The 23,910-nt window shown below is 37.8% G+C and overlaps 1 protein-coding gene across 6 annotated transcripts in view; it reads left to right on the top strand.

Moving 5' to 3' along the window:
- Positions 1–23,910, top strand: part of GLIS3 (GLIS family zinc finger 3) — a 507,224-nt gene that overhangs the window by 388,352 nt on the left and 94,962 nt on the right. For all 6 annotated transcript variants that reach the window (XM_033858126.2, XM_019934153.3, XM_033858125.2 and 3 more), the window contains 2 exons: positions 8,552–8,713; positions 12,734–12,844. In XM_033858126.2, coding sequence (XP_033714017.1) covers positions 8,552–8,713; positions 12,734–12,844 — 273 coding nt within the window. The remainder of the gene's footprint in view (positions 1–8,551; positions 8,714–12,733; positions 12,845–23,910) is intronic.

Below are 23,910 nucleotides of genomic sequence, written 5' to 3' on the forward strand. Positions count from 1 at the left end.
CAATATCTCTGTTTTCCTCACCTTTAGTACATAGAAAACAGTTTGAGGGTGTTGGAGTAGGCTGGGTCAGATTCAGAGTTTGTTCTGAGTATATGTCTATCTCCTGGAATGTACTGTGAATGCAGAAAAGGTGGGATGGAGCCTGGTGGTTCTTTTGTATCATCCACACAGCCTATAAAGTGCTGAATGTACAAGAAACTCAGTATTCCCTGGTCCGTTGGTATATAGACTGATACTTAAAAAATTGGAAAAACTGTTTTCTTTAATATAGAGTAGCAAAATACATGACAGTTGCTTTTGTATGTAGACTTTATATATACTTAATAGAAGTACTGTGATTTTGTAGATCCATGTATATGGAATTGTATATGACTATGTGGTGGTCAGAAACACAGATACACAGAAAATTAAATAGTTTGATTTCTTTTAGGTATATTTATTCAGGGCCAACGACATAGCCTTAAATATATTTGCTCTACTGGCATGTAATCAAAGTGCATTTATTGAGGTCTGATTGTGAACCTCTGAAGGATTCATGCTCTAGTGGATATATATTTGCAGACTGCATGAAATCAATGCTAATAAACAACAACAACAACAAAATTCAGGCAACTTATTGTTATGTTTAAACAACCCCCAAACAACCAGTTTTCCATTATTTACCCACTCACGGAATAATTATTTGCTTGACATTGTAGTTTTCTGGCATTGTATTGACACAACATGAATAATAGATGATACTTTATATTTGTTGAATAACCGGAGACAGCCATATGATATGTTTTAAATATCAGTGTTGCACTGTGGAGTATTCTTTTTCCAGTTGTGAATATAATGCCCATGATGAGGTTCCATTTATCCCCAGCTCCTTTCAATTTTTATAAACCAGACACTTGATAATTTCCATAAAAATTTAATATGGTTCAAATGTTGGCACAAAAATAACATATTTCTCTCTACATTGTCATGTAGCTTCTCCAAAACATTTTTTCCATTTTCAGTTTTCATGTTACACCCTTATTTATTTTGCCACCTCATGTAGAGCGTCCTTTTAAAGATCAGCTGCTGCCCATGACCCAAAATGTTAAAAAACAACAAATTGCCTTAAACCAATAAGAAACACATACACACTGCCCATTTAGGTAACCTTTGTTTTATACAGATTTCTTAATCAAAAACAAGAAGCACAACAAGCCAGGAAGTTGCATTTATGAGCTAGTTAATAGATTCATTTTGTACACTAGAATGAGAAGGAGAAACATAGTAACTGGGATCTCTTTATTACAGTTTAGGAAAACATTACAGAAAGGTTTTTATATTAATTCTACAAAATTTTAATAGTTCCAGAAAATCCGGATAAATGAGTATAGTAGGCCATTTCAGAACGCCAGGCGAGTGGCATGCACTGAAGCGGTTGACTCATTGAGGCCAAAGTGTCAGTCTCTTCCCCACTCTGGCTGCCCCAGCCAAGCCAAGGGACCGGGAAACTTTGAAGGCTGTCCTAGGAAATGCAAGTGCAGATCTATTTAGGTATTTGGAATCTTTGCAAAATCACTTGGGAGTGCACTGATTTCCTTGAAGTAAAGAGAAATATCAAATTAACCAGGGTTACCCTACCACAATTTTAAATAATTTTCCAGTGAGGCTTCTCTTGGTAGAACTCTGAAATATTTTAAAATCAGATATTACCTTTAACAACCAAAAGGAAACATAGAAACCCGTTTTCTGTGGGTACCTTCTTCCGTTATGGATGAGAAGGTGATTAGACTGTGAAAACATGAGTAAAATCACAAAGTGAGAACCTGCAGAGACATCTTCTCCGTCCTTGTTACAGAATTAATAGTCTGAATGAAGCATGGAGAGGAAGGAACTCCATATTATTCAGTTTAATAAATTCATGAACTAGATACTTTTTGTTTGTTTGTTTGCTGTACGCGGGCCTCTCACTGTGTGGCCTCTCTCGTTGCGTAGCACAGGCTCCGGACGCACAGGCTCAGCGGCCATGGCTCACGGTCCCAGCTGCTCCGCGGCATGTGGGATCTTCCCGGACCGGGACACGAACCCATGTCCCCTGCATCGGCAGGCGGACTCTCAACCATTGCACCACCAGGGGAGCCCTAGATACTTTTTAAAAGCCTCAAAACATTTGAATTATTTTCTTTTTCTCCCTTTATGTAACACTTATACAAACTGATGTATAGATATATGTAAGATTTGCTGGAGCATCCAGTCCTAATAAGAATGCACTGGAAACAGAAACCACAGGGTGGCACGAGGCAAGCCGTATGTCCAAATGCGAATGAGACTGAAGGAGAAACAAGATCAGATTGTCCCAATGTGCTTCTGCAGTCTTTCTGTTTTGATTTCTTGTTCTTTTTTTCCCCTGACTTTTCTTCTTCTTTTCTTCCCCCAGACAACACTTTCTGTTCTCTTCCTAACCTAAGTTTAACAATTAGACTTTACTCTTGTACTTTTCAGGAGAAAGCGGCAATAGTTTTGTTCATCAAAAGTAAGCCCTTTACTTTTTTATTCTTGCTCTAGTTCTTTTTTTATTTTATCTCTTTTTTTTTCTTTAAATTCCATCAAACTGTACATTTTCAACCTGAGGGTGGTTTCATGATCCCTAGAACCTTACTTCTCAAACTGGAATCTTTGAACATTCAACATTTAGAAGTATGACCTAGGAGATGGTTAGAAATGCAGAATCTCAGGCCCTACTCCACACCTACTGAATCACAATCTGTATTTTAATAAGATGCCCAAGTGACTTATGAGCACATAAAGATGGGAAGCACTGTCCTGGAAGGAAACTTATAAATCTCAGCTGAACACATGAGTCAGATTTCTCACCTCTTCTCAGATGTGTGGAGTGGCTCTGGGCCCTCAGCCGTGCCTTTGGCCCCCTCTTTCTGAGTCACAGAAGAAGCCATCTTTCATTTATACCTTTTGCAGGTATGGCCATGATTCAAGTGGACTTGAGCTCTTGGGCTTACTGTGGAAGTCATCTTGACTATATCCACAGTGTTATAAATATTTGCTGACCTTTCCACCAAAGCCTTTCATCTCTGTTGTCTTTGGGCTGTACCTGGAAGTTGTAAACTAGCATATAATTCATCAGTCAGTCCCCAGCGCTGCACAGCATGACGCAGTATCAGCTGTCACTAATGGGATTAATTGGTCTTGACTGATGAAATTGTAAAACTTATTCTTCCAAGGGTCGTAAACACTGAGCCTTAATTGAAATCAAATGTATATTTTTAAAAAGCGTGTCCAGCATCATAGACTCCTTTCTGTTTTGGTTTTGTTGACACTAGTGATGGTATAGAAACCTGATTGGGAAAGGTTTGCTGTTATTACTGCTTTGAGTACGAACTTGTGCTTCTCAACACTCTAAATTGCTGATTAGGGGAGGGAGTAATATTCTACTTGATTACTGGTTACACATATGGAATAAATCCTATTTTAATGGTGTCTAATGAGTCTTTCCTTTTCAAAACCTTACACAAAAGCCTCTAATAGAAAGGGAAAGTAATATTTCAAAGGTCATCTTAATGCCACTTAATGTCAACAATCTGTAATCAAGCCTATATATATATAGAGAGAGAGAGATGGTGATTACAGACCAGTTGTGATCCTTTAAATATGAAATAATCTCCTAAATTAACAAAGTGGTGCAAGCTAAGGGTCTCTGGATTTGAGGTAACTTACACTTTTTAATTAAGGTTTGTTACTTGAAAACAGCCTCAGAGTTAAAGAGATTTTTCTCAGAGTGAGGCTTCATACAATGCAGTATTTTCAAAACCCCATGAGATTTAAAATTCTGTTGCTTACAGTTTCATGCATTGTTCTTACATGTGTCTGTAAAGCCACTGAAATGTGCGATTGGAAAATGATGACTCCCTGTCAGTGGTTCTTCTCAACGGTGAAATGTAGTAGGCGCTAGAAACATGGGATGTTTTGTTGGTCAGGAGGCCACTGAGGGAACTGTTAGGCATACCTGTTTCAGAACTAGACATCTGCTTGGCAACAGATTAAATAATCAGGAGTTTAAAGAATCTCTAGTATGACATTGGCATTCTGGAATTTTGTCTCATTTGCAGTGCAAATGGAGATAACCCTGCTTTATCCTGGGATGGAGATGTTTCCTTTCAGTCCAGGGCTGCTGCAAGCCCATATGACTCTTGTCCCAATTAGAAATGAATGAATTCTGCAAGACACTTTACTTCTGTCAGGAGATTTTCTTAAGAACATCAACAGTGATTACAAAATGAATGGCATTCCAAACTCACACCATAGCATCCGAATCTCCTGGAGGGCCCCTTAACACTCAGATGTCTGGGCCCGCACCCCCAGGTTTCTGTTCTGTAAGTCTGGGGTTGGGCCAGAGAATTTGTGTTTCTGACAAGTTCCCAAGGGTATGCCGATGCTGCTGGTCCGCACACCGTGTCTTTGAGAATCACTGCTCAAGGTTCACCATTGTGTGACCTGTCCAGCCATATGCATTGATCTTGCTTCCATCTTCCCATGAGTAAAATTTGAGTTCATCTCGTTCCTCTCATTGCTTAACACATAGTGCCATGCTCATAGGGCTTACTCAGTATTGGTCAGGGGAAAAAAAACGAATGCTATTTAGATAAAATTACTAATGGGTACCAGACCCATTTCCCACCACCACTCCCTCCCGTATTACCATTCTGCATTTGTCTCTCTTTTTGTTCCACTTTTCCTCCTTCTGCTACCCCCTTGAATTCTGAGAGTTTGTTTATTTGTTGTTTTTCTCTCGTCTTCCTATATATGGCTTGTGTTTGAACCACGGGCAACTTCAGGCCTGATGACCCAGCTGTGTGTCACTGGGCCTTAGGTTCCTGGCTCTACAGGCAGTCCAGGAAGGGGATGACCAGGGATTAAGATTTTGGTCAATTTTTGTGTAGTGGTTGGTTCGTGGCAATGACACAAGCAGTCAGGTGACAATTTGGACCTTAGATCTCAGGATAGACTTTGCACTTCAGGAATCTTGATGAGAAAGTATGTGGTCAAATTCAAGGAAACTCTCCTTCTATGATTCTGGCTTACCTTTATGTTTAGATGTTCCTTTACAAGGTGAGACTCATTTTGAAAGATTTTGAAAACATGAAGAAATATAAGTAGAAAACAAAGCATCCATTTACTCAAACACCCAAAACATCCAGTTTAGCTGTATTTTGTAACACTCTTGTGTAGTTCTACCTAAATGTTAGTTTATTTTTAATGCATTGGCATTTATTGAACTTATAAATCTTGGGGTAAAATTGCCTGAGGGAGAGGAAATTCTTCTGTTGAATTACAGGTTTATTCCCATAATGAATGATAATGATTCATTATGAAATCATTTGCTTTCAAGTTTCATCCAGACACCTTTAGAGAAATGAACAGCACCTAATTTCTCTTCTTGCAGAATTGTTAGTGTGGCACGCACGTTCTATCAGGTGTGATTCTCTGCATACTCCTGTGATGGGTTGGGTGTTAGGCGCACCCCCATGGAGCCATTTGTCAGTTCTTCCATGCTGGATTTTATTGGTTTGGCGTTCATGGTTTCTTCCCAGTGAATTTGTTCAACAAGAGTGAGTGGTTGATGTTTATTATGAGCCCCTGAATGCATGGGGTTGCCTTGTTCTTGCCTTTATTCATACAACTCAGTTTGGTCAAATCCCTTCACTCTTAATCTTTTCTCCTGAAAATTGTATAATGCTAGTACAAGTACTACAAATACTTTTGTCTTCTGGCCTTTCTTGTTACAGAGGAAACATCTGAGATCATTTGGATTTTCATGATTTTACTGATAATCTTTTTGTTGTCATTTTCAGTCTGGGTGCTCATATTTTCCTCCATCTTTGCTATTTTTATTTTTATTTATTTATTTTTTGTGGTATGCGGGCCTCTCACTGTTGCGGCCTCTCCCGTAGCGGAGCACAGGCTCCGGACGCGCAGGCTCAGCGGCCATGGCTCACGGGCCCAGCTGCTCTGCGGCATGTGGGATCTTCCCGGACCGGGGCACGAACCCGTGTCCCCTGCATTGGCAGGCGGACTCTCAACCACTGTGCCACCAGGGAAGCCCATCTTTGCTATTTTTAAAAAATGGTCAGGATGTTCTGAGCTATAGTTTACATTTCACTGATTTGCTTGGAATGTAGCAAGCTCTTTGGTCTTTGATCATTACTTCTGTTAACAATAACACTAGCAATTAACTGAGTTCAACTGGACATTTACATGGACATTTAACTGGAGAGACCTTAGAAATGCTAATCTACATTCAGTTTACATCTGATGAAGTGGGCAGTTGGAATTAGTTCTAGGACATGTTTGGGATCCCCTCTAATCACTCTGTGGTAGATCCAGGGGTTTTATCTGTCTGGTGCTCACAGAAACCTCATTAATATATTCTAAAGTGGTTCTCCACTCCCATGTTGGTGCTGAGACAATGCAGCCTTCTCTCTGACCAAGAGCTAGGGTGACTATAGAAGGGAATGGGTGTTGGGGCCTACTCAGGTCTGGGTATGCACCCCTGGAGCTGGCCCCAGAATGGTGCCCACCCTACAAAACAGCCTTGCTAGGAACTAGGCTACAGGCTTGATGCGTCCAAAACCACGAGCTCATTTTAGACCTAAGTGTGGTCTACCAGGTGATTCTAAGACAAATGAACTGAGCTCCAGAAGTTTGCACTGAGTTATCATTCAGAGTGAACCTTAAAAACAGAGGTTTGGTTGGCAGAGGCCTCTTAGCCATGAATTGGGGGTTATCTTTGAGCCCCTTTATTCTCAAATTTGAGACCCATTTGAAAACCTGAAGAAATAAACCACTTATATGCCTTTCACTCTTCGTCAGCAATCATCTTCTGTTCGGGCTAAATTTATTTTTATGTGAAATAGAAATCAGGAAAACACCAAAATTATTTTAAGCAAAATATCAAAATTGAAATAAACCAACATATGTCTGTGAAACATGTATAACTCTCAATCAAAAATAAGTGCAACTTTCATAAATTTCTTAAAATACTCCAGCATGCAAAATCTGGACAACTTAAATAGATGGAGTTGTGACATGTTCGATTATTCTTCCTCCTTAGTTCATCCTTTACTTAAAGGTGAAAATTCAAATAACCAAAACCTGGCCAGCTCTGGGTCATCCCTTCATGGACAATGTACTCATCTGTTATAATAAGTAAGAGAACCAAGGAATTTTATAGCATTTCTTGTAGTAAGCTTAAGTTATACCTGCTAATTTTTAATGAAAACCATCTTCAATTTACCCTTCTTTACTTCTGTTCTCCCCACCAGCCCCACATTCCTCTCTAAGGAGTGAGGTTTCTTAGTTGCAGTAAACATATTATGTTTTGTTCTGATAGTTTGGGGTTTTTCTTCTTTGGGCCATGCTCCGCAGTATGTGGGATCTTGGTTCCCCGACCAGGGATCAAACCTGCACCCGCTGCATTGGAAGCACAGAGGCTTAACCACTGGACCACCAGGGAAGTCCCTGATAGTTTTTTAATTGCAGTTTTCCTTGCATTGGGAACTCTAATGGCATTAAAATTGTCAAAAGGACATAATATTCTGGGGCTTAGCATCAAAGAGGAAGTTAAAGGATAAAGGCCCATCTCACATTTATGCTTCATGTATAGGCTTTCTCTAATGCATTTTCTATTAGATAGTCGCTTCAAGGATTGAAATCACTTTGACCCTCTAATAGTAGCTGATATTTTGCCCACAGAAGACAGTAAGTAAATATTACCATCAATAAATATTATTGACAAACCAATGAAGCATTTCTTGAGATCTTCAACTTTTTATTTTAAGCTCTTCTCTTTAAGAACCAGGTAACAAAATTTCTTGAAAAAATAGAAATAAATAAAACTATAACTTTATTTGGAATATGATTTAGCAGTAAATGAATTCTCTTCCAGTTCCTTTTTAAAAGCATGTTAAAAACTTTATCTCATTAGGCTTGGCATCACCCTGTATATTAACAGGGTCACTCTTGGGAGTTGAAAACCACTTAAGATAGAGTTAAGAAAGTTTATGATCTTAATGATTCAGCAGACACATGTCCTTTTCATCTCTCACTCTTGGATATTCTATTTACTTTTTTTCTCATACATCACTCTTTTTTTGTTAGTTTATTAGTTGTAAAAAGTTTCTTCCTTCCTGATTCTTTCAATTTGGACCAATTTGGAAATGGAAAAGTGTGTTAATTTTTTAACAAACCTTTAAGGCACGCATTAGTGTATTTTTATTAACTGAGCCAGATGGCTCACAGCAAATTTTCTCTGACATAAGTAATCACAGAAATCAGTTTGGGACCCAAATCTGGTATGGAAAGTGGCATGTATATTCAGTGGAAAAATCCAGTTCACATAAACATACGGATCTTTTTAGAAGTAATATTGTTACTGTTTGGATTTCATTTTATTTTTTTGTTTTAGGCTAAGTACAAACTAAGGACATTTATTTTTCCTGTCCCCCAACCCCAAACATTCAAGGTCCTTCTCAACAACCAAAAATTGTTTTCTTTTTTGCAGTTTGAAGGTTGCAAGAAGGCCTTCTCAAGGCTCGAAAATCTCAAGATTCATTTGCGGAGCCACACAGGCGAGAAGCCGTATTTGTGCCAGCATCCGGGCTGTCAGAAGGCGTTCAGTAACTCCAGTGACCGCGCCAAGCACCAGAGGACACATCTGGACACTGTAAGAACGGCAGGAGCTTTCCAGCTTCCAGCCCCAAGCCCCGGTGTGCAGAAGTGCCCGTTTGACAGTGGGACGGTGAAGGTGTTTGCTTTATGACCTGCAGGTTATAGGGAGAGTGCCAAGGGCAGCAGTGAAACCTGGTAAAGAGCCAGAAGGGGCCCTGTTTGGTTCTTTCTTTTCCATTTTTCTGTAGTCACAAGTTATCCTAAATATTACAGCTGCCTGGGACAAAGGGGGTTCCTTGGTTACCTCTGTATACAAAGCAAAGGCACTTTAGAGGCTGTCATATAGTAGATTTTAGTACAGAGAATGACTCCTAGAGATTGGACATTGAAGTAAGTGTTCAGATATCAAGATATACTAAGATAGATAAGATACGCTATTGTTAGAAATAGGAAGCACTTTTTTTCTTACCCTGGTTCTTTTCTTCTTGACATAAGAACTTTGAGACTGGCATGATTTTTGAAAGTGAATCCAGCCTTTTGCTTTAGAAACCACCTGGTATTTTCACCTTCAAGTGATCTAAAAAGAATCAGCAAATCTCTCCCAAGGGTTCAGTTTCATCACGCTTCCTATGTGTTAACAGCCACATATCCATTGACATAAACCTTAACTCTCTTAGTGCTGAAACATTTTGTTCATTTGCTAATGCCCTTTCCTTGACTCTGTCTTTTATTTTCTAAATTACGTTGATTGTCTTCCTTTGCATTTCTCAGGTTTTGATGCCATTTTCTTTACATGAGGCCAGGTAGATTATATGTAATTTTAGTTCACTTAACAAAGCCATCAGGATAAATGTATTATACACATCACAGATCTCTTATCTCATGTTCTTGCAAGTAATGTATTCATGACAGTACTTTTTCAGTGTTAACATTCTGATGTCTATTATTAAACTACACCAGAATTTGAATTTTTAAAAGATACTGTTATTTCTACACACCTTCTCATACATATTTAAGATTCTTCTGATGTTATAGCTGACATATTTATTAAATTTTATATTAGTCTCTATTAGTCATATTAATAGAAGTCATTTTAGCTATATGTCACATAACCTTTCTAAACAGAATTACCTCCTGATATATATATAAATGGGATGGTTTGCCTAGTAAATATCTGACATATAGTTAGTGTAATATGGGTGTAAGATGGACCTTTCTGCTATAGCTGAATTGAATTCAGTGATTTTAGGACCAAAAGAATGGAATATTAAGTGAATAAATTTGGTGAATAGCAGTATTTTTTAAAGGTAGAAGAAGGAAAAAAAAGAATGAATTATGTTAAAATGCCCGATTTTACATGTCTAAAATGGTCTTGGTAGAATCTAATAAATTTTCCAATTTGTCATTAAACTTTATCATGGAAGAATGAACATTCATGAGACAAGATTGTCTTGAGAAATTGCTTCTTCTCTAGCTAGTTATCTATAGTTTGAAAGAACTATTGTAAGGCTAAGTGTTATGGCTCTACAATACCCTTTGCTTGGAGCTAATTTTAGCTAATCAAACTAAGAGCATTTTCTAAAATCATTTTGAATTAAAAAATATATATCCCTTTTAAAAACTTTTGAGGAAAGCTACCTAAGATAATAATTTCATGATTAAGTTCAATGCAGTAGCTTTTAAAACTTAGCTGTTTTTATTTTTTTTAATTATTTCTCTATTAAATCTTTTAAAACTGTCATTTTTCCTTTGAAGTCCAAACTACCTTCTGTTTAAATTTTTATTGCATTTAACAAATTGGTAAGTTCTTTTAAAATCTTTTACAATTTTAAGAAATTAAACGTTTATTTAAAGAAGGAAACGGTAGTTGCTTGTAGAATTTATTATTTAAATTTAGGTCCCCATTCCCTTTCATTAAGTACTCCTTACACTAATGCTGTCAGAATTTTGGATAAAGTATTTCTTCAATTAAATGGATTCTTTACTTATAGGAAAATGATTTCCCCATAAAAATTACTGAGTTCATAATTCTAACCCTGAAAAGTGTTATTAATTCATTTCTCTATTAGCATCTTAATGTCTCAACAGGGGAAATAGTTTTATAGTACAAATGGAAAATAATGAAGAATATAGTTTGATGAAGTGTAACATGCCATTTAAAGCTCAGGTAATCTGAGTTAAAATGACCAGCATATCAGTACCACTTAGACCATCCCTTGATGTTGCTCTTTTGGCATACTGATCCCAGGTGGCGATAGCAGAGGAGAGAGTGACATCTCAAAATCAAATACAAAATGACATTACCCATTTCTTATCTTTCTAACCCAAGTAATGGTGACTATTGTGATAATTATGGCATCGATTTATATAACACGTTAATATTCCCAAATATTTTTACATGCAACATCTCTAATGCTCAAAACATGAGCTTATGTGGTCACAGCATGACTGCCAATAAAGATGTTGGCTAATTGCCCCCATAACACCAGGGAAGGACAGGGAAGACTAGGGCAAGAAAGCTGTGTGAACCCAGAAAAGGTTCCCAGGTTAAAGGAAACCTTTGTTTACCCAATGGAAACTTCTTGGCAAGTGACTTCAGCCCATAATTGGCTCATCATTTTGCAGAAACTGTGACATATTGAGAGGCTGGTTCGTCCATTGTTTACTGTTAGATCCCTGATATGTAACACAGTGTCCAGCGTGTTATGGGAGCAAAAGAGTTGCTGGGTGATTTACTCATTCAATCAATCAGTCAGTCGATGAACAAACACATCAGATAATCAAACTTAGAATTCAAATTGGGAGTATCAAACTAAATTATTTATTCATGACTTTACCTTGTTCTTGGAATCAAAAATGGTAACAGTAGCAACAAAAAAAGTGAATCACATATATGGCTTCCTGCAAGGCAAATAATATAATCCACATACATGTTGGCCTACAAAATGACAAGCAAGTGCATGAAAACAGGAACAAAATATAAACAGTAGGGGAAAAAAACTGAGTTTTCGGGAGGGTTAGGTCAACAGAACAGCAGGTTTCTAAAGAAAGAATTCTATTGTAGAGACAGGGTTTTAATTCTCTTCCTTACATTCCACCTCATGCAGGCATAGCTTTAATATGTCACCTGATGAGATACTAAGTAGATGAGTGACTGTTAATACATCTTATAAACACAGTTAATCTTGTGATTTTTTTCAGTTCTTAGGATAAGCAGATTTTTATTTATTCTACAATTTAAAAGCCGTATTCCCAAACCTTTGGTTTGAATTTCGTTGTTACAATAGGAATAGTTGCTAAAATTTGAATCAATGTGTAGTGCTCTCATTCATTAATTCATCATTCCTAATTAGCATCCACCAATCACCAGGGACATGAAAATAAAAACGATTCTAGACTCTGCCTTAGGCTCCACACCTTACATCTCTCAGGCGTATGGGGGAATTGGAGTAGCCAAAACTTATGTTCTCGCCATGCTCAGCCTAACCCAGGCTTAACACCAGGACTCCTCTACTACTAATAATATTAACGTTTCTCTGGCTGATTTTTCATGTGTCTGTTGTTTGAAACCTACTGTCTTTTACTCACTTTCCACTAATTTTCCCTTTTAATTTTCTCCTTCTCTCTTTCTGAATCAGGTTTCTTCTGAAACATTCCCAGTCTTTTCTGGACTTTTCTACAGCTTCTTTATACCTGAACTCTTAAAGAGTATGTGTTTCCTAATTTCTGACAGTACCAAAGATTGTTTTCAGGGGAACATAACTGTAAGTATGACTGAAGATACTAATAATTTCCATATTGAAAAATGCCACAGGAGGTTTCGCGGTAAGAGTGCATTCTGTAGCAGTCTCTTAAAAGATAAGCCATCTCTTTGTTTCTTGTAAGTTTACTCTTCTCTTCACCTTGCTGCAAACTTTCTGGGCTTTCTAATTAAAATGAATGAGTATTACATAGCATTTCACATCAGTCAGTTGGTAACAGTTCATGCTCTGAAGTCAGTCATCTTTGAGTAAACCTTCCCCAGTTACCTTTATGATTTAACCACAGCTGTTTTTTTTTTTTCTTTCTTATTTAGAAACCTTATGCTTGTCAAATTCCAGGATGCACCAAACGCTACACAGACCCAAGCTCCTTAAGAAAGCATGTGAAGGCACATTCTTCCAAAGATCAGCAAGCAAGGAAAAAGGTAATTTTAAAAGAGAATTTATCCAGCCAGGACAAGCACATTTAAATTCCTCTTGCAGTACTGGGAGCTTCTGCAGGGCATTGGTAATTCTCATACTTCTCAAGGTATAACATGTTTTAGGCTCTGAGTAGAGAAGTCGTCCATGAAGTAGTAGCAAGGCTGTGATTTTCATAACTGATGTAACCAGATATGAATTTCTGGGGAGGGTTTGTATAATAGGAATTGGAGGAAATTAGTGAAAGTCACCTAAACTGGAAAGTAACAAAATTCAGTCCAAATAGCTAAAGAAAATTGAATTGGGAAAAACAGCACAACAAAAACCCTTTCTGGAGATAAGTGCTTTTTCATAAAATATCAATTGGCTAAAATAATTACGTCTGATGAAGCAGGTAAGGTAAGTATAGAGCATTCTTCCCTTTAAGCTTAGAAAAAACCACATTCCTTAATAAGTATTACGTAAGAAAGTCTGAGAAAGGAATTGAACCTAAAATTACTTTGACATCAATGAGGGCTTAGTGCATCTCTCAGAGTTCATAGAAATTATAGTATCTCTCAGATTTGGAAGAAATGTTAAAGATCAGCCTGCCAAGCCACCTGACTTATTCTCCTGACCTCATAAAATCTCCAGCAAGTGGTTGACCATGCTGTGCTTTAACACCTCGAGAAATGAGGAGCTTACTGCCTTTCAAGGATTTTCTAATAACTGAGTTTGTAAATTTTGGGACCAAAAAGTATCTTCTGATCATGGCAGAAAATAAGTTGACCTGACCTTGGCTTTTTGAGTGTTTCATTTGTGTTCAGATGGGTACCTGGTTCATCTAAGGGCCCTTCATAACAAATTTAAGGGAAGTTTAAGACTCTGCTTATTTCAAGTGATTGAACCCCATGGTGTGAATAAACCCTATGGCCGTGGTTTTCAGATCACCATGGCTTCTAGTTAACTAGAATCTTTTATTCTTTTATGATTTATAGGGATTTAACTCTTTTGTGTTGGGAAATGCTCTGTAATCTTTTTGTTACTTGAGATTTTTTCTTCCTTGAGAGGTGTTAGCACAATGCCGGTTGAGGGCTCATATATGGAAACAATTTGACCCCTTTGCTGTGAGTTAGAAAAATGGCCAGTCAGAAGGATTTGATAGATATTCTTAACGGCATACATACCCACTCTTGTAAGTCAATTGTTAAAATTATTTTTTTCTCTATAAATATAGTTAAGTGTCTTTAATTGGAATCCCAATAAACTGATAACAGATGATCATTATCAAGAGATGATAATAGATGATCCTTCAACATGGATTGGATATGTTCCTGTATTTTAAAACAGCAAAGAAACTGCTAAGTGAATTAATAATATACATAAAGTTGTAAGGAGGATGCTTAATATTCTTAAAATAACACACCATTGTTGCATACTGTTAATTGTATAGGAGGACCATTGTCTAATGTTTTTTGTCATTATCCATGTATATCTTATAAACTTGAAGTAATAAGTTGTGCTTGTTAAAAAATAAACCTTGCTGAGAGTTTCTTCCCCCTAAATCTGACCATTCTCCACCTCCAAGTTGTCCCAAATGTATGAGGTTTTACTGTAAAAGCCAATCTATCGTAAGATTAAAGAGCACCTTCACAGAGAATAACAACCGTCATGGGCATGACAGAATGTAAGTCTCACATGTAGACAAGTAAGCAATAATATGATATTCAGCTTAAGAGGGTAACCTAGGTTGACAGTAGGTATGAAAACATAATGGGATATTTTTAGGAATTACTAATGGTTTCTATTGTTCAAACATGGTGTGTTTCAATCTCTTTATAAAGGAAGAATAGTTTTGATTATGTGAAAGATTCTTGAAGCACTAATTTAAAAAGAAAATCAGATCTTAAGACTACAGAATACAAATTTATAAACAATTTGCAGACAGCCTTCAACAGGCAATCCAGATAACAAGGATATGCTTTCAAGGAGCAGTATTATAATCTAATGTCAGATATTACAATATTCTCTTAATTTTGTCTTATGTAAAATGAGGTATTATCTCTCCAGTGATTTAGCTTTTGATGTTCACTCTTTTTCCTGCGAGTGGTTGAATTGGATTTGGCTGACGTTCTGACGTTCATTGCTTAGTCCTTAGTGACAAGTTACTGTGTTTACTTTCCAAATTTTAACCTGTCCTTTTAATCTGAAAATTTTAAAAATCCTGTGTGGATCTGTAATGGACTAATTTGTGGAAATTAAAATGATGAAAGTTGCTCCATCCAGTAAAAAGGGGAAATGTCACTCCCAGGAGAAGCAGTGCTAATAAACCTCAAATCAATCAATCCACATTTTCAAGCCTTGAGCTGGTATTCCGGTGTGTAGTATTTACATGGTACAATGTTGTTACTAGACCTCAGAGAGGTTCTAAGTGCTATTCACATCAGGGCTTGGTATTTGAAATATTTCCTGGCAGCAATAATAAAAAAAAGTAAGAAACAATAACCCTTTTAAGGCAGAATTAAGATTATTTACGACTTTAATTAAAAATTGAAAACTGGCATCATTTCAAAAAGCCTTTACAAAAATGTGAATTCATCAAAAATAACCATAAAAATTCCAAGGTGATAAAGGCACTGTGGAGTAATGGTCCCAGCCCTAGGGAATTGTTTTGTTGAAAAGAATAAAACCCTTTTCTGTCACACCCTGTTAGTCATGGACTTGTTTAATATACCCTGCCTGCCTGCCTGCCTCTAATCCTCTTTTTAACCTCCCCCTAGACACTAAATGACATTATTTGGGTCTTAACATGGCCAGCTTTATGAAGTCCTACAGTGAAATCATGGCCAGTGACAAGGCATCCTCACCCATAAGACAAATGTTTATTAGGATGGGTAGAGATCTCATAAGTGATGCCCTGGTCATGGGCATGTGGCCCTTTTCCCACACCTGTTGGATCCTACTGAAAACCAAGAACCTGAAATCTCAGCTTAATATTATTCAAGCTATGAAAAGAAAGAAGAAGGGAAAAAAAAAAAACCCTCTGCAAAAGAATTGGGATAATTTGGCTCATTGCATGCAGAGAGTAACTTTTCTCTTTGTCTAATGTGTGCACACCCACACATCCCATCAGGTGACATACAGACTTCTTCCATCGAATGTGCTTTGCAGATCTTGAGTCCATTAAATAGTGGGCTACACAGATAAATGAGCAGCAAAATACTCAAGTCACCAGCTATGGTCTCCAGAGTAGAATTCAGAATAGAATTCAGCTTGCAGAGCAAAAGACAGAATCCATCCTTCAATTCTGTCTGATAATGAGTGTTGAAATAAGAGAAAACTAAGGCAATAAGCCACTTGAATTTTTCCTCAAGCCTGTGCGCTTTATCAGAATTTTTCATTTTCACCTTGGAAGTGCCACAAACAAGGAGGTTTCCTTCAACTCTGGCCTGCTACCAACGTGGACTTTTTAAAAGTGAATACAAAGAATGCTGGGCCGGAAGTTAGAGATGACATGAATCTTTCGTCCATTCACACTTCCACAGAGATTCCAGACTTTGGGTGTGATTCCTTAAATGTTTGTTAAACATTCACCTTTGACCCACCGTGGTTGATAGCTTTCACTTTTGTGACCTCTATGTGGGCTGTTTTAAACCAAGCAAGTATAATGTGAATGCAACACGTATGTATATTTCCTACTTAGGGAACAGCTTTATATAGCTTTCTGGCTAAAATAGAGCTGCTTATTTAATGCAACTCTCTTCATGTAGAACTGATGATCCTCTGGAATCTGTTCAGAGCCACCACCACCCCATATGTACTCAAAACTATAAACAATTTCATTAAATACAACATAGGCTCACCTTGCTTTGTGCAGTTGTTGGAATCTTAAAAAAGCTATGTGAAAAAATACATTTTCCCCTGAATGAAAGCATGTATAAAAGAGCTAGTGAGGCTCACTTTTCTATCAGTTGTTTTCTGTCATCATCTACGTGGCATACGGCATATACAAATGGGGTACACAATCAGAGGCCTTCCCAGATTTTGACAGTCCTCTTTCTATCCTCCCTGCCTCCCTTCCTCCCTTCCTTCCTGCCTTCCTTCCTTCATTCCTTTTTTTTCCTGCTCAGGAATAAATTAAAAATCATTCCAACTCTCAATGGAATGTCAGTCATAGGCACATATTACAAATATATTATTTCAAGATGAACTGGTAGCTCCCCTTCTTCCTCTCACATTTAGGAAGTCATATTGGAATTTGAGTAATAGTGATGCTATTACAGGGATGACATTTAAAGGGCACTAGTGTGTGTGTTTTTTTTAAGTGGGTCACATTAAGTTTTCTGCTTTAACAATTGTTGCTGACAAATTACATACTTTACACCTCAGAATGATGGTGAGACATACTACCTGCCTGAATGTCTTGATGTCTCAGTTGAGGGTAATGGATTTCAAGAAAGGTACTAGGTATGCTTTTGTAAAACAAACAATTTTGGTTCAAAATAATGATGCTAACTAATAATTAAATTTAAATTTAAAAAAGTCAAGTTAACCCCAGATTGATTATACTGATTTGGAGTTGAAACCAATTGCCTGGAGGCTTCTATTTTAAGTAGATACAGTATGAAACCAGCTATGATTTTGAGAACATTTTGATGCTACATGGTGATTGGAGCTTTTAAAAAGGAATTGAGAATTCACATTTGGGTGTGGGAAAGTGGAGGGGTAGGGGTAGTTGTCCATAAGAGTAAACAGTTAGTGAGAAAAAACATCTGTTCATTTCTGGAGGTAATGGAAAAACTGTTTTCAGCCTTGTGAATACAGAAAAAATAAATATTCGCATCTCTGAGCCTAGCCCAGTGTCTTTTTTAGCCCGTAAAGCAGTGTTTCTCAAAGCATGTTCTTTAGAACCTTATCAGATCCTTATCTTTAGGATCTTATCAGATAATTCTTTTTTTCTTTTTTTTTATTTGGCTGTGCTGGGTCTTAGTTGCGGCACTCGGGATCTTCATTGCCGTGTGCAGGATCTTTTAGTCGAGGCATGCGGAATCTAGTTCCCTGGCCAGGGATCGAACCCAAGCCCCCTGCATTGGGAATGCAGAGTCTTAGCCACTGGACCACCAGGGAAGTCCCTCAGATAATTGTTTTAGAAAGTTTTTTGTTATATAAATTTGGGAAATGCTGAGTTGAAAAATATTCAATGGTTTCCTTCTTGCAAGAGTTCTCAGAGCCTTGAATGTGCCAATATTCCAGAGAGAAAATAACATTAAGCATTGTTCAAAATCACTTGGCCAACAAAACAATCTTCTTTTTCCTCTAGAGCATCTCATCAAACTACTCTTCTGTAAATTACTTGAGAAATACAATCTCAAGTAATTTCATTTATTCCATTCAACAAATATTTATTAAGCACCTACTGTGTGTCAGGCATTGGATAAGACCCATGGATGCAAGTGTGCATAAGACAGACATATTCTCTGTTCTCATAGAGCCACATTTTCTTGATGAAGTCCAGCAACAATAAAAAGATTGACAGAAAATAAGTAACATAAATGTAGGCAAGGAAGCAGTGAGGGAGTTGATATGGAGATTAAAGAGGGGGGGCCTGTTGAGGTGAGATGGTCAGGAACACATTCAAGTGACCACTTTAGAAATGAGAAAACTGTATTAGCTGCAAAAAGTTTTAAAGCACTCCTTAAGTTAAAATACTGTACCTTTCTGTTTGAGCTTCTTTTAAATAATTCTGGTGCTAACTAATAGCACAGCAGTAGATGTCAGGATCATCTTAGTTTGTTGTAATCAAACTTTTTGGCAGCCTTTCCTCAATTGCAGTGTCATTAGAGGGACTGGATGCTAGACATTGAAAAGCATAGCTTATTATCTCCCACCTAAGAAAATGACTCAGATGGTCAGCATTTGTGGTTCGCTGAGCAATCAGCACAGGTAGCGCAAGTGAGGCCCTGCATCAGCTCTGGGGATTTAAAAACAAGTGAGATCTGAATTTGCCCTCCTACAGATTACATTCCAATGAAGGACACATGGAGATACGTGCTGTCTGTATGGTAGGAGAAATGCTGTGATTAAAGTCACACAGAGCGTGCTTGTGGAACATGGTATCTGGGAGTTCCTTTGTGACTGACAGAGATTCTTAAGGAGTGAAGTCTTAGATTCTATTATTTGAAAGAAATGGGGAGATCTTTGGAGTTCTACATTGTTCTTGATTATATTACAGTTCTTTGTCATATGTGGCAAAGTAGTTTTTGTTCTATCCCCCTTGAAAATTCTTAATTGGAACAAAAATAGGAGTGTTTGGCCCTGCTCTGGCCAACGATGTAAGGAATGAGGACCGTATGACAGGTGCTTTAGTGAGCTATTTTATAGAAATGGTTTCTAGAAAATTGTTTTTTTGATTGATTGACAGAAACCTAAGCTTCTCCTTCCTTTTCTCTTATTAGATTTTGTGGATTCTTGATAAAAATGATTTTGGAATAGAAACATTTTTCCCAGACTTTCTGCTGCCTAAACATAATGTCCTAAAATTTCATGACACAGCTCATCGTGGCCCTCCTCGGGTTTTTGCTCTGTCTCCACTTCTGAAGTACTGGTTCCCCGTGGAATTACTGCTTCCTCTGCTAGTTCTCTCTTGTCTTTCCTTTTCATATTCAACTGAGTTTTGTCTTTGATATCCATGGGTAATATGTTTCTATTTGTTTGTGTCTTGGCTCTCTGAGCTCTAAAGATTTATTTTCAGGTGACTTCACACAAGGGCTTGGATAAGCCTAATGTGAAAACTTTTCGTGGTGGTTGCTGGACGGGTGGCTGTGTCTCAGAGTACTGTTTGGATTGGACGTCAGGAGGTATGGGCTCCTTTTATGCAGTGCTATGAATTGCTTTGTGACTTAGCTTAATTTACAGTCCCCTAGTTTTTCCATTTCCCCATCTTCATAGCTATCTTGAAAGGCAAACACGGGGCCTCAAAGGTGAAAGGGTAATCATTTCAGTGTTGTTACACATACCTACAATCCAGGGCAGTCTATTGTGAATGACAACAGAACAACAGTGTCCTTGGAAATATTTTTTCTTTGTGAGAACTGAATATTCTTGTAGGTGAAGTCCTCTTTTAGTGATGACTATAGATATAGTCTTTCTAGGTCATATGGTTGTTTGGATGATGGAACAAAAAATCCAAATGAGGGAAAGGAAGCTGAGACCCAAGCCAGAGGAGATTAAAATCAAACTTGAACCTATGATATTTGGTTCTATTCATAGGTTATAATCTGGGATCCATGGACCATAAGGGAATACATGGAGGAGTGGGTTTTAGGAAGTTAATGAAATCCCAGAAATTATGTAAAATGTATTTTTCTAGGGAGAAGCTCCATAGATTTCACTGATTCTCTGAAATTAAGACTTTCTAATGACCAAAGGGAAAAAAAGAAAAAAAACTCCCACAAAGGGACACAAGGAAACACTCTGGGAGGTGTGTTACATGTCTACTACCTTGATTGCAGTGATGGTATCATGAGTGTTTGCATATGTCCAAACTCATCAAGTTGTCCATATTATTATATGTGCAGTTCTTTGTATATCAATTATACCTCAATAAAGCTGTTAAAAAAAGACCCTCTGAGCCAAAAGAAATGCAGGATGGCCTAGTGACTGTTTCACCTGGCTTTAATTATAACGTCCCCCAAAACTTTGCCCAACTAAGAACAATCTATGCTCTTATGTTCTGGGGGATCGACTCCTACTTACCCGGCATTTACTGTGTGTCTGATATTTTGATAAATGCTTGTGAATACAAAAATGGTAAGATAGGCTCCTTTCCCTTGAGACAACCAGAGATGTTAAAGCAGGACTTCGACAAGTGGTGGGATGATTGTATAGATAGTGAATTGAAGTATGGAGGGGAGGGTACAATAAATTAATGGAGGAGTCTGAAGCAATTGCACCACTTAGGATGGTATGCACTTTTACAAGATTTAATGAAGGCCTGGACAAGGATAGTGGCAGTTGAGATGAAAATGAGTGGACAGGGGCTTCCCTGGTGGCGCAGTGGTTGAGAGTCCGCCTGCCAATACAGGGGACACGGGTTCGTGCCCTGGTCCGGGAGGATCCCACATGCCGCAGAGCGGCTGGGCCCGTGAGCCATGGCCGCTGAGCCTGCGCGTCCGGAGCCTGTGCTTTGCAACGGGAGAGGCCACAACAGTGAGAGGCCCGCGTACCATTAAAAAAAAAAAAAAAAAGAGTGGACAGCATGTGGTGATGGATTGGATGCCAGGGATGAGGGGTAGAGTCAAGATGTCTCCAGAGTTCTTACTTCTAGGATTGGATGAGCAGTCCACAGGTGAAATTTCTTCTTTCTCAGGGAAATCTCAGTTCTGCTCTTAAGGCCTTTCAGCTGATTGTATTAAAAATTGACTGTATTGACCCACCTCCTAGAGAAATGGAAATAAAAACAAAAATAAACAAGTGGGAACTAATGAAACTTAAAATCTTCTGCACAGCAAAGGGAACCATAAACAAGACAAAAAGACAACACTCAGAATGGGAGAAAATATTTGCAAATGAAGCAGCTGACAAAGGATTAATCTCCAAAATTTACAAGCAGCTCATGCAGCTCAATATCAAAAAAACAAACAACCCAATCCAAAACTGGGCAGAAGACCTAGATAGACATTTCTCCAAAGAAGATACACAGATTGCCAACAAACACATGAAAGATGCTCAACATCACTAATCATTAGAGAAATGTGAATCAAAACTACAAAGAGGTATCACCTCACACCAGTCAGAATGGTCATCATCAAAAAATCTACAAACAATAAATGCTGGAGAGGGTGTGGAGAAAAGGGAACCCTCTTGCACTGTTGGTGGGAATGTAAATTGATACAGCCACTATGGAGAACAGTATGTAGGTTCCTTAAAAAACTAAAAATAGAATTACCACACGACCCAGCAATCCTATAACTGGGCATAAACCCAGAGAAAACTATAATTAAAAAAGAGCCATGTACCACAATGTTCACTACAGCACTATTTACAATAGCCAGGTCATGGAAGCAACCTAAATGCCCATCGACAGACAAATGGATGAAGAAGATGTTTTACATATATACAATGGAATATTACTCTGCCATAACAAGAAACGAAATTGAGTTATTTGTAGTGAGGTGGATGGACCTAGAGTCTGTCATACGGAGTGAGGTAAGTCAGAAAGAGAAAAACAAATACCGTATGCTAACACACATATATGGAATCTTAAAAAAAAAAAAAAGGTTATGAAGGGCCTAGGGGCATGACAGGAATAAAGACGCAGATGTAGAGAATGGACTTGAGGACACGGGGAGAGGAAACGGGGAGAGGAAAGGGTAAGCTGGGACGAAGTGAGAGAGTGGCGTGGACATATATATGCTACCAAATGTAAAATAGATAGCTTGTGAGAAGCAGCCACATGGCACAGGGAGATCAATCAGCTCGGTGCTTTGTGACCACCTAGAGGGGTGGGATAGGGAAGGTGGGAGGGAGATGTAAGAGGGAGGAGATATGGGGATATATGTATATGTATAGCTGATTCACTTTGTTATAAAGCAGAAACTAACACACCATTGTAAAGCAATTATACTCCAATAAAGATGTTTAAAAAAATTGACTGTAAATGTTAATCACATCTAAAAAAAATACCTTCATAACGATACCTAGATTAGTGTTTTATTGCATAACTAGGGCCTAGAGGCTAGCCAAGCAGACACATAAAACTGACCATCACACCCAGAAACTAAAATTCATTATGTTAAAATTTAACTGAGGCTACTTTATTTGAAGGTGACACTAGCCATACAAAAATGGGGCATGGTAAACTTCAAAATGTAGTTTATATTAGTGCAAATTGATTATTCACTAGGAAAACTTAAGGAAATTATTTATTGGATATACTGGTTCTACTCCCTTTTCTTATACCAGTGATGGTTCAAAGCAAATTTGTTCATGCCAATTAATTTATAGATACTATGCTAAGAGAGTACACGAGGATTATGCTTTAAGCAAATAAGCAGATACTTTTTTAAACATGTATTTTGTGTTATATATCAGAGAATTTACAGAATCATAGAAATTTATCATAATACGTTAACTTTTAATTCAGTCATTTTTGTCATAAGTTTGTGTCATATAATATTTGTTAATACAGTATGTTTGTATTATATTAAATGAAATAATGACAGTAAAATGCTTAGCATGGTGCCTGATACGTCATACATGGCCAATAAAGGTTAGCTGTTACCACTAGAATTACATCATGTAGTCCATTAAGGGTTTCTAAGAGAGAAGACAAGAGTTGTTGAAATTTTAGTGAGTTGGTTTTCCCCACTCCAGACTTCTCCATTAATTTATTTTACCTCAAGGAGATTTTAGCTGCTTAAAAACAATTAATGGAAACTGAGATTATGACATAATTGTGAATTGTTTATATATCCATTTTGTTTTTTCTTCATACTAGAAACACATTTGTGTTCATGTTTGTCTGTTTTAAAATCTCAACCAGACAAACTTACTGGAGAGAATCCATGTCTTTGGGTTGAAAATCCCTGCCATTTGTCAGTTTTCCTATAGGTATTGTTATGTGAATGGCAGATGGATGGATATAGATTTCATGCAGAAGAGCTTTACTTTTATACCCGTTTTAGACCTTGATTGTTTCCTGACTTTTCCTCTTCTAAATTGCTCTCATTTGTGAAATCTGGACAGTAACAGCAGTGCCGTAGGTATGTGGTAGCTACTAAGTGAGGAAACACACGTGCAGTGCTTGTTGCAAGCCTGCACAAGACGGAGCTGAATCCTTGGAGGAGGTATAGCTGTGGCCACGGTGGTGGGAGTTAGAAGGTGTTACGATAAAGAGCAAAGTGCCTTGTCGTCCCCTATTTCTGCTGGGGAAACTGGCTTTTATTAGCGGTGTACAGAGCAAAGGTCAGATAATGGCAAGAATTTTCTGAGGGGAGAAGAGATTTTTCCTGCCTCAGCTGTTTTATTTGGATTCTTGCTTGAGAAGTTAGAGGAACTTGACGAATAGACCTTTGAGCCTTCTGCAAGGCAC

This window comes from Tursiops truncatus, chromosome 6, assembly GCF_011762595.2.
Source record: "Tursiops truncatus isolate mTurTru1 chromosome 6, mTurTru1.mat.Y, whole genome shotgun sequence".
In the NCBI taxonomy this organism is placed as follows: Eukaryota; Metazoa; Chordata; class Mammalia; order Artiodactyla; family Delphinidae; genus Tursiops; species Tursiops truncatus.